The sequence below is a fragment of the Phallusia mammillata genome, chromosome 1 (genome assembly GCF_965637545.1).
Source record: "Phallusia mammillata chromosome 1, kaPhaMamm4.hap1.1, whole genome shotgun sequence".
Classification (NCBI taxonomy): domain Eukaryota; kingdom Metazoa; phylum Chordata; class Ascidiacea; order Phlebobranchia; family Ascidiidae; genus Phallusia; species Phallusia mammillata.
This window is the reverse complement of record NC_137252.1, coordinates 13,917,603-13,934,308: the sequence shown is the minus strand read 5'-3', so window position 1 is coordinate 13,934,308 and position 16,706 is coordinate 13,917,603. Positions and strand designations below refer to the sequence as shown.

Here is a 16,706-nt window from a genome sequence, read left to right as displayed (position 1 = left end):
TCATTAATCACAATGATGCCAGCACATACACCAAACTGGCATTTGGTTGCTGATATGGTAAACGCTGTGGGAAGTGTTTTCCGATCACCCAAGCAGTGCAAACTAAGATTTGAAAGTGTGATTGTCCAACGTGAGGAAGGAAAGTCTTCAATTTCAATTACCCCTGAACCTAGCACTCCTAAGAAAAAGCTCAAAGGTAAAAGCGTGTTCTGTTATCAAACAATAAAACAAAAATAATAAAGAGGCTATTATTCATTGTTTGTGACTGAAGTAAGGAAAAGGTAGTTGGCAGAGCTTTTTCGTATAATTTAACGTATGTGATCAAATTTGTTTTTTTTGCTTATAACTGGTCATACTACAGCACAGATACTTGTGTGATAATAAGGAAAGTATGAAGTGTTGTACATTTATTTTCAGGTTTCAAGCCACCAACCAAATCTAAGCTCTTGAAATCTCAGAAAACCAACATTTTGTTTAACAGTGACAAAAATGTCCAGTTTACAAACCTATACACAAGCAGGTACAACATAGACTTCAGTGTATAAAAACTTCAGTGTTTTTGTTCACTAACCTGCTGTGTTTTAGGTTTGATGCTTGCAAGACAATCTGCAACAAACGTAACCCTCCTTCGAAGAATTCGACTGGAACTGGACAATTTCAAAGAAACCCCAAACATACAAACATTTTACATGACTGTGGAATCACTTATGACAAGCCATTGCACCCTATGCAGGTGAATTGATTGTCTCCACTATTTTGAAGTAAACCAAGTTTAATGGTTAACACCATTTACTTGTTTTATCGGGGCAGCCAATTGGTCAGTTTTACTTCTAGGTTGGTATTAAAATTCGAAATGACTTCCTTGCACAATACACATTTGTAAATATTCACTACAAAAAAATATAGAAAAGTACAAAAACTTATACATTTTGGCAAGAAGCTGTTTTTAAATTATGATGATGACCACTGTCAAAACATTGAAATGTTACATCTGGACTTTCACAGGTGGCAGAGGCGAGGCAAGCGAATTGCTAACCAGAAGAAGACAACTGGTCAGCCTGGGACATCACAATCCAACCCTGTTACCATGACAGCAGCTATGCAAACACCAACTGTCAACATGCCGCAACAAGTTGGTAGCACTTTGGTCATTGCTAATGGAAATCAACTGGTTGGAAAAACATCCCTACAAGGTAAAGACCAAAAGAAACACAAAAAAGAATGTTTTTTTCTTTTTTGTTGCCCAAGTGTTTTTTTTGTCCAAATTACAGTTACATATTTTGCTTTTACTATTTTAAACATAATTTCCTCATCTGTAATTCATGTTTATAAATCAGTTTCTACATTGCCTTGTTATTGACTAAATTTGGTAAATTTCGTTTTTTAATTGTTAAGGTGCTGGAAGCAACATAGTGGTAAATTCTGCCTTCACTCGCCGAGTCAATCCACAAGGACAAGGCACTTTGTCCATTCCAGCATCGGCTGCTAAGATACAAATGTCCAAGGTATGTTCTCTTTTTATTCAGGAACAGTTTATATTTTGTTTACACTTCATCACATACATAATGTACTCAGGCCACATCAGCATCCCTGACGCTACGTACCATTTCTGGAACAGCATCTCAATTACAACTCCAGCAACAAGGCAATAGTGTGTCAGGTCCATCTATGTCTATTACCCTGGCCAGTGGAGCTCACACGCCTATGGTTACCATAACAACGGCTGTTGCAGGGTCTAGTATCTCATCAACTAGATCGACCGTTACCTACCCTCCAAGAAGTATGTTAACAATATAAAATCTCGTTTAAAGTAGCCATTGTGGCAAAGTTTCATTGGTTAGCATGGGGATTTTTTCTGAGTTTGAGGGTGAAGTGCCTTGTGTTGTCGATTTAGCAGGTGGCACTCAAGTGCAGAAACTGACTTCAATGCAACAGATACACCAAGTACAAAAGCAGCAGGTTCTTCAAACCACACCAGCCAAACAGCAACAGCAGGTAGCTGTTTGTTTGTGTGCTGTAACTTTCATGCCAATAAAATTCTGAAAAAATGTTTCAGTCGGTTCAACAACTGCGTGTTACACAACAGCAACAACAGCAGCAGCCTCAGCAGCAGGACATTACTGGCACCATTGTTTCTGGTGGAAAGAAAGTCCAGGTATGGGATATTGATCTGACCACCTAAGTCTCAAAAAGGGGTAGCTGTGTTGTTTCTTGAAAAAGTGTCTCAAAGACACATCTATGGCACAGATTATGCTGCTTTTATTTCTGTACCACCTCTCAGCATCAAAGTATTGTTTTTTAGGTTGCCAAGATGGCAAGAGCTTTCACACAACAGGAGCTTGAAATGATTATGAAGCGACCAATAAAAACTGTCCAGCAACGCCCTCAGGTAACAAAATAAAGTGCTATGAACTACACATTTTTCATGCTGGGTATTTTACATAGCTTCAAAAGTGATATAAACACTGCTAATTGAACTTTTTTACTTGTAGGTCCAAATTGCACCAATGCAGGCACAAGTTCAGGCCCAGCGAGTGAGGACACTTGCGGCCCAACAAGCAAGTGAACAAATCACAACAAGCAAACCACTTCCCATCACTGTTCCTGTCACCAATCTTGCAGCAGGTGAAGCTTCACATGTTTTTATGTTTTCAACCTAAAATTCAACTTTCAAAAAAATTTTGATGATTACTTTTTTGGTAAATCTATTTTATGTGTACCCTTGAGAACACATCGCTTAAGTCTTTTTTACTCACTTTTTTGCCCAACGCGACATTCTTTGGTTCAAATTTGCACATGTGACAGGTCGATACTAAAGTTATTCACAGGGAATTTTGTTTTCATTTGCAACCATAGGCCCAAATATCTAGTTGTCACTAGTCTAACAAGGCAATGGCTTTGTGTTACATGCAATAATAGTAATTGATTGGTCTATGGGAATACAAAACAGCCCTTTGCACAGAAACTAATGTTTCACCAGACACACACTCTAATATTGATTTTTTTTTCAGTAATGAGTTTGTCAGATTTTAATGCTGCAAGTTCCAGTTCTGCCAAGCAAATGATTGTATCTGGGAGTCAGGTAAGGTTATCCTTGTGACACCAATAGTAACATGTGTTTAAAATTGCTTGCAACTTGTTTTTAGGGCACTGTCACTGGAACTCAGTTGCAACAGTTGATGAAACGTCAGCAACCAAGACAGGTAAAAATATAATTTGATGAGATCTGATGGACAATTAATCTTAATAAAGAAAAATGTTATTGGGCATGATTAAGTCCAATGCTCATAGATAGTTATAATATTTTAGTAATCTGCTTTTTCAAAAATACCATTGCTGCTTCCTGTAAAACCTGTCACAAAAGTTATTTCCTAAATATATTTCTTTTCATGGTTAGATGATTGCAGCAAAGCAGCCAAAAACTGTTTATGCAACTGTGGCTTCTCATCAGTTGGTGTCTGGTGGTGGTACTGCTGTAAAGATGACACCACAAATACAAGCTGAAATGTTTAGTCAGATTGTTGCACAACAGAAAAGAAGGCCACAAACTTCAAAGGTTTGTAGGGACATTACTATTTAAACGTTCTGTGTGAATTTAGTTGTCTGGATTTTACACTATTTGTAAGCCAGGCAAAGTGATGATAAATACAATCTGATCAGAATGTGGAAAGTTTGTATTAGCTCTGTCTGATTGCCTGAGCTTTGCTCACATCGACCTTTACCAGTCTAAGCTATACCTAATGGTGGTTGTTAATGTATTACAGGCACCAGTTACACTTACTGTTACCAAACTGCTGCAAACTCCAACTGCCCCTGCTTCAAACACCACTATTCGTCACACACTCATTCCACGTTCTCAACAGGTATGTTTTACTTAACTGGTATTGCCCACAATCAGTATTTTGCTTGGCTCTACTTTGGTATTTAAGAACATTATCCATTCTTTTGTGCAGCTATCATCTTCACCTCAATTAGCACAACTTCCCCTGTCAGCTGGCACTACTATCGTATCAGCATCCAGTTTAATGCCCCAACAAAGACTAATGTCCCCGCAAATACAACAGATGCAGTCAACACCCAGAGTAAGTCTTACGGTACACATAAAACCTGTCCTTGGACATGTTAGGTTCAAATGCATTAAATTTAATTTTCTGCCATACAGTCTCGACTACATGCCATAGCAAGTAGCAACCAAAGCCCATCTCTACCCCAGCAGATGATTGTTGCTTCAACCCCAGTGGCAATGCAGAGACCTCCAGTGGTTGCCATCAGCAACCAACCATCTGCTGCTGCCGCCGCGATGAAGGTTCACCCACAGCTTATCTCACAACAGGTCAATTAATTTGCTCATGCTCTAGACATTTTTGGAGGCTTGTTAAGTTGGTGAAATTGGTGCTTAGTGCATTGTTACACCACAAACAACTTTTCAAACAAGTGTAAACTTTTCATAATAATGTGGTTACAGTTAAATATGTATTTCTGAGGTACAACAACTTTATGCTGTGTCCAATAGTTTTTGTTGTATAATTATGTAATAGTAGCATCAATTTGTTCATGTGTTACAGGTTGCCATGCGCAATACCACACAACAATCCTTAACTTTACAAGTTAACCCGCAATCTGGAATACAAACTATGCCAACTCAGGCACAAATAACACCAAGTGATACCACACCAATGGTTGCTTTGTCTAGTGTGGAGGGAAACTTACAGGAAAGTCAGGATAATAAATCCAATTTGCCATCGAAATAAATTGCGTTTTTGCACTTGTTTGCTTTCTTTAAACCATTTTCTGTTCTCACAGCTATTGTATTGTTGTGGCTAGATTCTTTTACATTTTCTGAATTGTGTCAAATGTTGTAGTCTACATATGTTGAGAGAACTATTGTCATGTGTAAATAAAAGGTTTAATTTGCCAACTTGATGTAAAATTTGTTCAAAATACAGAAAGAAAAAGAAGAAATTAATCTGCCACAAGTGTCCTTACTTGTCTACATCGCATGCGAGTTTGCACAATTGCCATTACTTTCCATGCTACTGAAAAGTTACTGGATTGGCAATACCTACACCAAATTTATTTCAACACTTATTCACATAAAACTGTCCTTGCTTTTTTGTGTGTGTTATAAAGTCAAAATCAATAATGTTTTGTTAGGGCAGTAATTGACTGATGTGAAACCAAATTTATTATGTAACTAGAATAGTGGTTTTTCTATATATTGCCAGTTTATATATACTATATCATATTTAACGATGTATCACATATACCATTTACTTTATTTATAATGGACATATATTTGGTACCTACATTTCATTGGGTCCCTATCTTTTTCCTGGCACTTTATAACATAATTGTTTCTGCAAGCATAATCTAATGGGTCCCCACACATATGCATATGCGAATTGGTAACAGTAAAAATAGGGCACAATCATTGTTAGATATTTACCAATTTACTATACACATCATTTGATCTACACATATGATTGTTTTTGCAAGCAAAAACGAATGGGTCCCCACACGCGAGTTTGTGCGGATTTATGGTAAACAAACATCCTGGTTATTTTTAGATTTTGAAGGAAAAAAGTGAAAATGTGTTTGATAACTTAAAAAAACGACATAGCATAGCTGCGCAAAAACAGCTAATATCTAATCACCAACACGACTGTCTCGTAAAACGTCCGGCGGACGTCAAGCTGAGCACTCCCGCTGCATTCACACGCCTTAATCGTAAACAAGTGAATTACTCCCTTGAGAGTTGAGACTTCTATCTGACTGACAGTGTACACATATTATGGGCTGCAAAAGTAACTATTTGGCCGATTAAGGCAAATTTTTAAATACTAAACGAATAACATACTGCAAACAATTGTTTAACATTTCAGCACATTAGGGCTTGTATTTCTTGCCTAAAACTTATTATTTTGGGGTTTAAGGGGTAAAAATGGGTGAATCCAATAAAAAGTTACAAAATTATTTAGAATAGCTTACATTGCACCAACCAACAAAGCATGAAACACTCAGATTATAGACTTGGGTCAATACAGCCGTTTTAAATTTTTTTCGTTTTGGGGGCCTGTGGGTGAATCGCTGGGGCGTTTTGGGTCAAACTTCAGGAGGATCAAATTCGGAACAATAACTAACATCTGTGCAAATTTGAATAAATTTAAAGCACTCCTTCTTGACCAAACGCAATTAACAAACCAGTGTTGGATAGAAACGAATATTTTGGTGGTTTAAGGGGTGAAAATGGGTAAATTTTTTTTAACGTACAAAATTCTTTGAAATACCTTATATTGCACCAAAATCCAAAGCATATAACTCCTAAATAAAGTACTTTAGCAAGTATAGCTGTTTTAAAAAAAATATGTTTTGGGGGGCTGTGGGTGAACCGAAGGATCAAACGGGGTCAAAATTCACATGGACCCTCTTTAGACCAATATCTATAATGTGTGTAAATTTGAAAAAGTTTGAACCATTCTTTCTTGACCAAAACGTGGGAACAAATCTGCGTTAGAAAGAAAAAAAAATATGGACAAAAACAATATGTGTCCCCTTCAGGGAAGGGGACCCATAATAACTAAATGATACAAAAATGTACTTAGACCTCCAAGACTGCAACAGGGGCAGAGAAGTGGGACTAGGTATCCAAGACTTCCTACAAATAGGCTTATACATCCCTTCAAGTTAACACACATAAGGTTGCAGTAGGAGCTACGCTTCCATTTACTAAACACATTCTCAAGCATTTTGTACAGATTGATAAAATTACATACAGTTCTTACAGAAACATTGAGTAAAATAAAATACTGCATAATATATTTAAGAACAGTTTTTAGTGATATGTTATGACAATACAGACTGTTGGACAGTTCATGCAAAAACACAAAATGTAGTTGCTTTCTGTTTTTTGCTGGCACCATCAATGGCTTTAAGTCTTGCGCTGTGAAAAATAGTTGTTTTAATTGCTTTTACACCAGGCTGCAAATTATTTAATTTCATGTGACAACTGCATTGTCACTGGTAGTATTGATGCTATCAGTTGTTTCAATGTCAACAGCAGACAGCTTTTGTATTATTTCATTATCTTCATTTTGAACAGATTCGGTATTGTCATTTGGTTCATCGGTCTGACTTTTCTTGATCAGCTTTTCCAAAACCTTGTTCCGAACAAAAGATTCTTTGACATCGGCTGACTCTGAAAAATAAGTAAATTTACTGTTTTATGCTAGAAAAAATGAAATCAATTCAATCATTCTTAATAGCAACAGCAACTTTATTCAAAAAGAATTCAGTTTTTCAATTTATCAAAAACTGTTTCCTTACAATTGCACAACCTTACTTAGCTATTACCAAATCATAGTCTATATCATATTCACATACTGTTACATGACCTGAAAATTCACAAATATGTACAGACCTGAACTAGAACCATTAACAAAACTCTCAATCGGTTTCTCAGAAATCAGGGATAATCTGAATTGTTTGCAGAACTCCATACATGCTGTTAGCACTCTTTTTTCTTCCCCCCTTAACTGTAAGGCAAGTTTAGCATGAGTTGACAAACTTTTGTCCTCCAACATTGAATCCAACTCCTGAAAGAAAAAATTATAAGTATGATTTGTTGCTCATAGAACCTCAATTTTTTAAATGATGACACAGAGAGCTGGAGCTATCACAATTTTGCAACATCTTTCTGAAATCATGTAGACCACAAAAAATTGCAATACATGACGAATTTCTAACTTGTAATCTTACAACAGTCTACAAAAAGATTTTCAATAGAGAGGCACAATACTAATTAATGGTCTTTGGTGGATTTAAAATTTTGGATGACCAGGGGCCTTTTTGGTTCCCAGTTTTACACTCATGAATCATTGTGTTAACATGTTTGATAGCCTTGCAGCTAACTTCAAAATTGGCCAATTTATGCTGCAGCTGGGGTTTTCAAAACATTTGTAGTGATCTGTATGTTTCTCAGGAAAATGTAACAATAAAATGTGCTACAATCAATGGCAACAATAGTTTATATCAACAAGATAATTTAAACTGAGGTTATTAAATGACAAAAGGGGTAAAATGAAAATCATGCAATCTAATTTGGCTTGTGGCAATTGACTTACCCCATCTAAACTTTTGTTCAAACCCATCAGTAGAAGTGATACACGATTTTCAAGGTACAACCACATCTTTGGGTCTGCTTTGAATACCAGTGGACCAGTAAGGTAAACCTCTCTGAGCGCAGGTAATTCTTTCGTGTCCTTTTCCAACCACTCATCAAGACCATCTGTTACAAATGTGTTCAGCTTTCAAGTATAAATAGGTTTAGTTGTCCAAATGCCCATAAGGGTATGCATATAGGCAACGCCTACAGTTGCGCTATCGACATGGTTAAATTTATGCCGTTAACTATTCAATGTCTTTAAAACATAGCATTTTGTCTGCATATCTTTTATTGAGTTTGTTTAAAAATCATTCATTAATTTTAGAAACTGATTTAAGTTACGTATTTGTGCATGAACTTTAGTACTATTAACATATAATGATCTGCACTCGGTTTTTTATCTGTTATCACTAACCTTCTTCCATGTGAAATACTCTAAGGAAAGCCAGGAGGTCAGGTGAAGTTGGGAAGTTGCTGTCCATAGCACAAATAGGAAACTGCCCATTGACCACCACACCCAGGCGCTGAAGAAGTTTTGTCCTCTTTTTGTACAGAGGATCCTTTGGGCTCACACCTGCAAGTAAAATCAGAGTTGCACAAAAATCTGGACAAAAAAATGTCATACTATGGTTTGTTGTACATGCCGAAAAGTATATGTCAAAATTTTAAACATCACCTATGTATGATGATTTAAAAAATCACTAACATAAACTCAACCCTAGCCAAATTAGGTGTCCCTTTTTTCTGTGACAAGTGTGAAAAAATGTCTGCAAAAAAGCAACTTCAGTTACTTTTTATTACCAAACAGAGAAAGATTCCAACACTATGGGTAGTTTTTTTTTCTTTTTGATATTTTATTATTTCACTTTGGTCCATATACAATATTACAATAACATTCAACCTTTTACATCATTTTTTCTGTAACACATGAAAAAGTTAGGGCTAAAGCACAAACCTAAATTTATCTTGACTTTGTCAAAAGGATTTTCGGTTACCACGAATCCATTGTGTATTAACAATTCAGAGTTTGGTCGACCACCATAGCATATTGTAACTTCTTCTCCTGACTTGAAGTCACACATTGCAAAACAGTCGATCGTTTTTCCTCCAACATTGTATGTTGTACTCAGCTAAAAAATAAATAAAAAAACATTTTCGTAACAACATGTTTAAATAGGGAGTGCAAGGCAAAAAGATATTACTTTCTTATTTCAGTCAATTTTCACTTATTTAACATAACTGTTAGTTTTCTTGAAATTAGGAGGCGTATCAAAAACAAAGCACTTTCATTATTTTGAAATAGAGGGGTAAATGTAAATTGTTGGTTTTGGTTTCGGGCATTTCTACAATGGCAAGATACCTTTTGTTAATACCTTCCATTAAAAAGTTTAGTTTGGAATTTTGAAGAAGAATTGGTGCTACTTACTGGTCCATTGCTGTGGTTAAACATATCCCAAAGAGGAATCAAAGCAATGGTGGATAAAAGCTCATCATCATCATTATCACTATTATATGCTGTAAGCAATGCTAGAAAAAAGTATTTGTTATAAGGACCAGGGTATAATTTTATTTTGTACTTATTTTGTTTCCCTACTTGTTGGAATTTTGTTTTGTCTTGTGGTAACTGCAGACACACTCCATCGATAAGCATCAAATGTAAAAGCCTCCCGTGCTTCTAATGGTATTTTGGCAATGTCAGATTTTTGGTGGTTACTGTGGAAAACTTGGTACAGGAGTGCGAACTGCCTGACAATCGATTTGTATTGGTTTATGGCAGTACCTGAAAAAGGATGGACAATAACATTACTTCTTTTGTACCTTTTGTGTGAGGGATAGTGTGTAGCAAGGTCATCTATATGTTACTCCTAGAAATCCTGTGATTTGTTTACTTTTTTAGATATCAGAGACAATAGTACCCAAATGGGTAAAATGTATAAATGTCAATTTTAGAGAGAGTTTCTAGCAGATTTTCAGTCGAAAATGTCATTTTGTAAAACTGTTTATTAATATACAATATGCCCAAACAGATGCCACACAAACCTACTGGTATAAATACAAAGTACTTGTGACTACGTAGCCCAGAATAAAACAAGCAAAAAACACTTACTCAGAGAAGGGGATCCTTTTAAATGCTTCATTTCTTCTGGGGTAAAATAGAGTGTGGTGTTGAACTTGCTTGGTATAATATCTGTTGATAAAATTCATTATATTTTGTGATCGAAAATATAGTACCTATGAAACCTTTATTTCTTACCAATGAATGGTTTGTATTTTGAGTTTGGAATGCACCTTTCACAGTGGATAAACAGTGCAAGGCACACATTAGGCATGACAGACAGCACCTCATTACCAGCAATTACCTCATCTAAACAAAGTATCATGTTAGTTATACACAAAATTTGTATTTTAACCTGCAACAAAATGTAAAAATCCAACGAGATACAAATCAAATGTAAATCATTACTTCCAACAAAATTGCTTGAAAATCCATTACTTAAAAATCCAACAAAATGTAAATCATTACTTCAAGTAATTTACTTGTCAAGTACATGGCATTTACAAATTATCCATCTGAAAAGATACAGCTGACAGTATTTGTCACCATTATGTGCAAATCTTGTTTATAGTTATTTGTGCCTAAACAATACCTAAGTATGATTTGGTTGCTTCCTCATACGTAATCATCAGTGTTCTTGGAATTGACATCAGAAGTGACTTCATCTAAAAAAATTATAAAAAATTATGTTAATTATGGGTCCCCTTCCCTGAAGAAATTCTTTTTTTTTCTTCTACCCAAAGTTTGTCCGACACGTTTTTCCATCAAATGTTTGATGGATTTGGATGAAATTTACACAGATGGTAGATGTAGTTATGTAGATGTGCATCTCACTTTGTTTTTGTTGATAACCCCAGTATTTACCCCGCTAGCCCCCTAAAATGGGTATTTTACCCCCGAAGTTTGTCCGACTCGTTTTTCCATCAAATGTTTGATGAATTTGGCTGAAATTTACACAGATGGTAGATGTAGTTATGTAGATGTGCATCCCACTTTGTTTTTGTTGATAACCCCAGTATTTACCCCGCTAGCCCCCTAAAATAGGTATTTTCCCCCGTCGTTGGTCCGACTTGTTTTTCTATCAAATGTTTGATGGATTCGGCTGAAATTTACACAGATGGTAGATGTAGTTATGTAGATGTGCATCCCACTTTGTTTTTGTTGATAACCCCAGTATTTACCCCGGCCGTAGTTTGCCCACCCCTGTGCTAAGCCATCCTTCTAGTTGATCTTGTTAGTGTGTTGTAGTGATGGGACGGGTACCCGATACTCGGTACTCGGTATCGATGGTCTCGAACGATTTCAGTGGTATCGATACTCGTACTCTCAGTTTTCGATACCAACGTGCGAGTACCAAAGGCCGATTTACACCATAAGAATACGGGCAACTTTATGCCAATATTTGCTTTGGACAGCACAAAATTGGAAAAAAGTTCCGCCAGTTTACGTATATCTTTTTCGCTATCAGGTGGAGATTACATTTTTCGGCATGTGTGTGTGCATGCCTGTACCCCGACCATGGCAGATAAATTAGCCAAGTGATATACAACTAAGTACAACACTACACCTAAGTACTCGGTATCGAAGGTATATACATGTGGTACTCGTACTCGGTACTCGCTTCAAAACCTGGTATCGTCCCATCACTAGTGTGTTGTAAACAATCACAGAGTTACTGCTTACATTAATGTCTTCTTTGGCTACCAGACCAAATCCAAGCTCTCCTCCAAAATAATGTAACTTTAATTTGTCCCATGAAACTCCACTTTCCTTTAACCAGGTTTCAAAGCCATCAACTGCTGATTCTCGGTCCACTGATGGTGTTATCCCTTTACAAGCTTGAAACACAAATATGTAATTTGTTCCTTTTTTTGTTTCCTTTTTACAATTATAAAACATGAATACATTAAATAACAGATTAACCAACTGATGGACAAAATATGTCCTAAATTATTGAGAAGAAATTAAGTAAAATATAGGAATAGAAAAAGGGCATTTTAAAATACAAAATACAAAAAGAGTATTTTCATCTGTTTTAAAGTGTATTTTTAGTTACATTGTCTGATTTTACAAAAGAATTAAAATTACCAACACAAATAGTTCATAACAACAACCTGTGCTTTGACGTCTTGAAAATTCTTGAACAGCATTGTAAAGTTTTAAATAATAATCCCACTCATCTTGCCTTGATGGACAAGTGACACCCACTAAAATGAAGTAAAGGTTTTTGTAAACCAAATAAAAAATTCAACTATGAATATGTATGAGCAAATTCTAGACTATACAATCTAAGCTAAAGTGCATAAATGCTTGCCAATTTAGGTGATACATTCAAACATATAATGCTGCACTAGCAGACTTAGCCTGTTGTGTTTAGTTGTGAAAGTCTCTAACTTTTTAATAAACCAAAAATGCTTATGGATGTGCAAGAAATTAGGTCAAACAACTTTCTTGAAATTGCAGGCTTTACATTGAAATTTGAAATTATTACGTTTACATGTATTTTATCTAATTGTTTCAATCTAATCCAATTTTTCTTACGTCCAAGCAGAGAAAAAAATGTATAATATTGAATACAACTTACACTTAAACAACTCTGTTGCCATTTTTAAAAGTTCTTTTTTGGCCCTTATGACGGCTCCCGTGGGTTTCCCACTTTGCTTGGCTCTGCTTTTCTTTCCCATACTTTCTTGATGGGTCTTTACGATTAAGTTAAACCTAAATATCAGCTACTTTGGGTAGTTTCCTTGTCTACTAAGTGCTGATAGAAACTCTGCAGTTTCCTTCCCTCAGCCAAAACACGAAATGGGGTAATCCCCTCAGCATGACATCTGCTACGATGGTCACGCATGACTGATAAGTGACAGATGTTGTTTCTTGTCAAGATCGCCCCTTTTATGGAGGGGCGAACTAAAATTTAGTTGTCCACCCACTTGCAGGCAATAAAACAATCAATTGAAGCAAACAAATCTGAACGTATTGCTACTGATATCTGGGTGTATTTTAGCTCTGGAAATGTCCACGACTTTTCCGAGCATAAACGGGATTATTATTTTTTTAATCTGTATCCGGAAATAATTTTCATTCCAGTCTACATACATGCGAAACAACTGATTAGCATGTATCGAAAGGCAATAAGGTGATTTTTGCCTCTCAAAAGCTAATCAGTTAAAATTATTTAAATCTGGGACATTGGAAGACTGTATATCCATCACCGGTTGATAAGCTTTAAAACCTCATGATACCTGGGGTTTTTTGACGCCCAGTCAACGATGTATCAAAGTTTTTGACGGATTCAAGAAGACAACTAAGAACTGTGGCTTTTTTGCAGATATAACCAGCAGAATATCTCACTCGAAAACATGTTTAGACATCAGTTATAGACCAGACACGCATCACAAGCATAATCGATTCCATGAGTTACCGATGCTTGACCAGTGAAGCACCAGCCTCCTTAGAGCCTGTTGGGCGGCAGGTATGGTGTCTCAAGGGAATGGATAGATTGATAACGCAAGATTCTTCTTCGTTAGGACGCGACCACAATGGCCGTGCAGGTGCTGCGTGCGTTAGAGCGATCCAATCTAATTGCTCACGGTTGACCCGTTGATAGAATCTCACGGCTTTTCTTATTTCGTCTGGGTTGTTGCCGAAGCTAGTCTGATCAAGATCTGTGCTTGCAATTAAACCTTGGAAGATTTCACACCTTATCTCCTGCAAACGTCGTCGTAGACCTTCAGCTAGAAATTGATCTCTGTCACTTATGAATTCGACTAGAGAGATCTCTTCCTCCAAAGCACAAGGCTTGAACTTCAAATCAAACTCTCCAAAGTCAGAATTCCAGACAAAAGTTGGAACTGCGTTATGAACCACAGTCAAACGATTTATCTCACGCTTAGCGACAGTAGAAAGTTGCAGTGTGCGTCTACGGACACGGTTTATGTGTTCTTCTTCCTCCTCACGATTTATAGGTTGTCTGTAATGTCTGGAATAGTTAAAGAGTCTTGCGAACCGGATGGAACTACGTCGGAATGAGCCTCTCGCTCGATTCATAGCACTAGCTCAAATATTAGGCACACCAGAGTTGATTAACACTCTGTATTCTTGAATATTTGCTTTAGGCGATATCGTCAGATTAGCTCTTGACCAGCTAACAACAGCAGTGAGATAAAAACCACAATTAGCATCCACAAATAGAACCCACAAATAGAACGGCGAAAACATCAAAGTCTACGCTTATATAACAATGTGAAACCTTGGCCGGTGTACGAATTCTTTTTCTCATATTACTTATATTATTTATTTTAAGGTAGCCATGTAATTTATAGTGCCATAGCGCCTTTTGGTGAACACCATATGCTTTTTCACAGGGTGGAAACGACGCGTTCTAATACGAATCACAACTGCGGAAACATTGCAAATACCGACGGAAATATGTGTCATAAGGGAATAAACACTATGTTTACTGTTAGATCTTTCTGGAACCCGAAAAATGGCTGAAAATAACTTATGACTACCATAGAAACGGAAATATAAACATTAGTCTATGCAGAAATGAGGGTAAACATTTCCATTTCGTGGTGTGAAACGTTATTGCGAAATAGCATGCAATAGTTTCCATAAACATTGCACAATAGTGTCGTAAACGCTACACCAGCAGGTATACAAACTTGTTAGCGTCGGACTTTAGCGAGTATTCCTTCATAGAAAAGCACGGACATCTTTATATACACCATACATTGCAGTAAAAAAGCAATCAAATGCTCCTACACACAATCAAATTATATGACAGCTTTGATTGAAATGGATATAGTGTACTTTTGCCACGAAATGCGCGTTATCATAGCAGGAATCTAGTTTTCAACGGCATTAAGTCTCGAATAAAGCCATAGATGTGCGGCCCCACGCTCAGCATATGCTATTTTCGCTAGGCGAGTAGGCCTACCTGGACAGCATTCGGCTCGGGTAATCATGAAAGGCTGGGAAAACTAGTAAGCACGATTTGCTGTTTCCATTTAGGATATTTTGTGTTGATATTGCGGAAGAGAGTAGCTAATGGCACAACCATTGTATGCATTGCATGACGATTATTCACTGACTCAAAAAGATATTTTAACGCGACAACTGCGGTTGTAAAAATGTCCAGCTAGTGTCGTTTTTCCACAATAATCTGTAGCCTATATCTGTTTTCCGCTTTGCTTCATATGCTTTGCATCAGTCGCAGTTGTGCAACCAATTGCTACAATGATTTTTTGCAAAATATTTTGCAAACTTTTAAGTTCAACAAACAAATACTTGCTGGGTATGTACCATTTTATATTTGTCGCTAGAAAAAAGAGTTTTTACTGTGTATGGTGCGTCCCGGTTTAAACCTTATCGTATATATACCTTGGCTGTACAGCAACATTTCCCACACGACAATACAAGCCAGAGAAGAAGCGTTCTTGTTTTATCTAATGGGCTCGCACCGTATTTTAATCCACAGCTATCTGACTCATGAATTCTGCGACTACTGGAAACAAGGTAGGAACCGAGAGAAGCTGCGAAGGGAGTAGCAGAACAAGCGAAACCTTTTAAGCAGTGTTTCATACCGGAACGGAACGGAACGGAACGGAACGTTATACCGGAACGAAATAAATAATTTTTGGCTCAAATACCGGAACGAAATACCGAAATAAAAAATATTCAAGATACCGGAATGGAACGAAATACCGTTATTTTTTGTTCCGGTATTTCGTTCTGGACATTTATCATGAAACAATTGCTGAAAATTTCGCGCCGTTGAACTATAATAAAAATTGAAGCTCCACAATTTACATCCGTTTGACCATCATTGACAAATGTCATGTGACGTAACAACTACCAACAATAATTGTTGTGTGTTGCAACTTTCTTTTTTCACTGAATAATTGCAAAGACCTAAAAGAAATGTTCTTTTGTTAAGACCGAAATACCGAAAAATACCGTTATAAATTTATTTCGGTCAGACCGGAACGAAATGAATTTATCGGTCCAGAACGAAATAACGAAATAAATAATTTGCTCAGAACGAATAACGTTATTTGATTTCGTTCCGTTCCGGTATGAAACACTGCTTTTAAGGACACGAACACGATGGCGCGTATACGTTGCCTAACATATGCACAAAAATACAAAACATGTTGGCAAACACACGTCTGGAAACATAAGTTTCTGACAAACAAACGTAAAAAAACAAAGTCTACGACAGCTTGAGCCCCAGCATAGCCTACACGCAAACACGAACAAGAGGTAGCCTAAATTCCGATCAAAGACAACACGAAATAAAACTAAAAACGCTGGATAAAGTATTGGTTAATGAGAAATATGTGCTCTAATCTTTATGACATCTATAGACACAAATGACTGTAACAACATAAAACAACGTATAGGCTACATATGCGTTTGTCGACATCTTTTGCATGCGCTTTCAGAGCACGGAATGCTCATATTTAAGATTTACAAGCAAAAAAC

The 16,706-nt window shown here is 36.7% G+C and overlaps 2 protein-coding genes across 3 annotated transcripts; one reads left to right on the top strand and one right to left on the bottom strand.

Moving 5' to 3' along the window:
* The first annotated feature begins 431 nt into the window (after nucleotides 1-431).
* Nucleotides 432-4,918, top strand: LOC145220221 (uncharacterized). Of its 2 annotated transcripts, none has more exons than XM_080087503.1 (16): nucleotides 432-520; nucleotides 586-733; nucleotides 1,006-1,193; nucleotides 1,396-1,505; nucleotides 1,576-1,780; nucleotides 1,898-1,995; nucleotides 2,057-2,155; nucleotides 2,303-2,389; nucleotides 2,493-2,625; nucleotides 3,012-3,082; nucleotides 3,147-3,203; nucleotides 3,398-3,556; nucleotides 3,765-3,863; nucleotides 3,954-4,082; nucleotides 4,163-4,333; nucleotides 4,566-4,918. In XM_080087503.1, the coding sequence occupies exons 1-16, from the start codon at nucleotides 490-492 to the stop codon at nucleotides 4,749-4,751; spliced, it is 1,971 nt and encodes a 656-aa protein (XP_079943629.1). In that variant the 5' UTR covers nucleotides 432-489; the 3' UTR covers nucleotides 4,752-4,918. The 2 variants fall into 2 exon arrangements, with proteins under 2 accessions (XP_079943629.1, XP_079943623.1); XM_080087497.1 differs by having other exon boundaries at nucleotides 1,895-1,995.
* Nucleotides 4,919-6,699: 1,781 nt separating this feature from the next.
* Nucleotides 6,700-13,077, bottom strand: LOC145220259 (actin-histidine N-methyltransferase-like). Its single transcript, XM_080087524.1, has 13 exons — nucleotides 12,802-13,077; nucleotides 12,332-12,424; nucleotides 11,901-12,055; nucleotides 10,810-10,882; nucleotides 10,416-10,526; nucleotides 10,269-10,349; nucleotides 9,756-9,941; nucleotides 9,588-9,688; nucleotides 9,117-9,291; nucleotides 8,577-8,735; nucleotides 8,121-8,284; nucleotides 7,418-7,592; nucleotides 6,700-7,195 (listed from the first exon to the last, which is right to left on the bottom strand). Exons 1-13 carry the CDS (start codon nucleotides 12,899-12,901, stop codon nucleotides 6,996-6,998), a joined length of 1,773 nt encoding a protein of 590 aa, XP_079943650.1. The 5' UTR covers nucleotides 12,902-13,077; the 3' UTR covers nucleotides 6,700-6,995.
* Nucleotides 13,078-16,706: the final 3,629 nt, after the last annotated feature.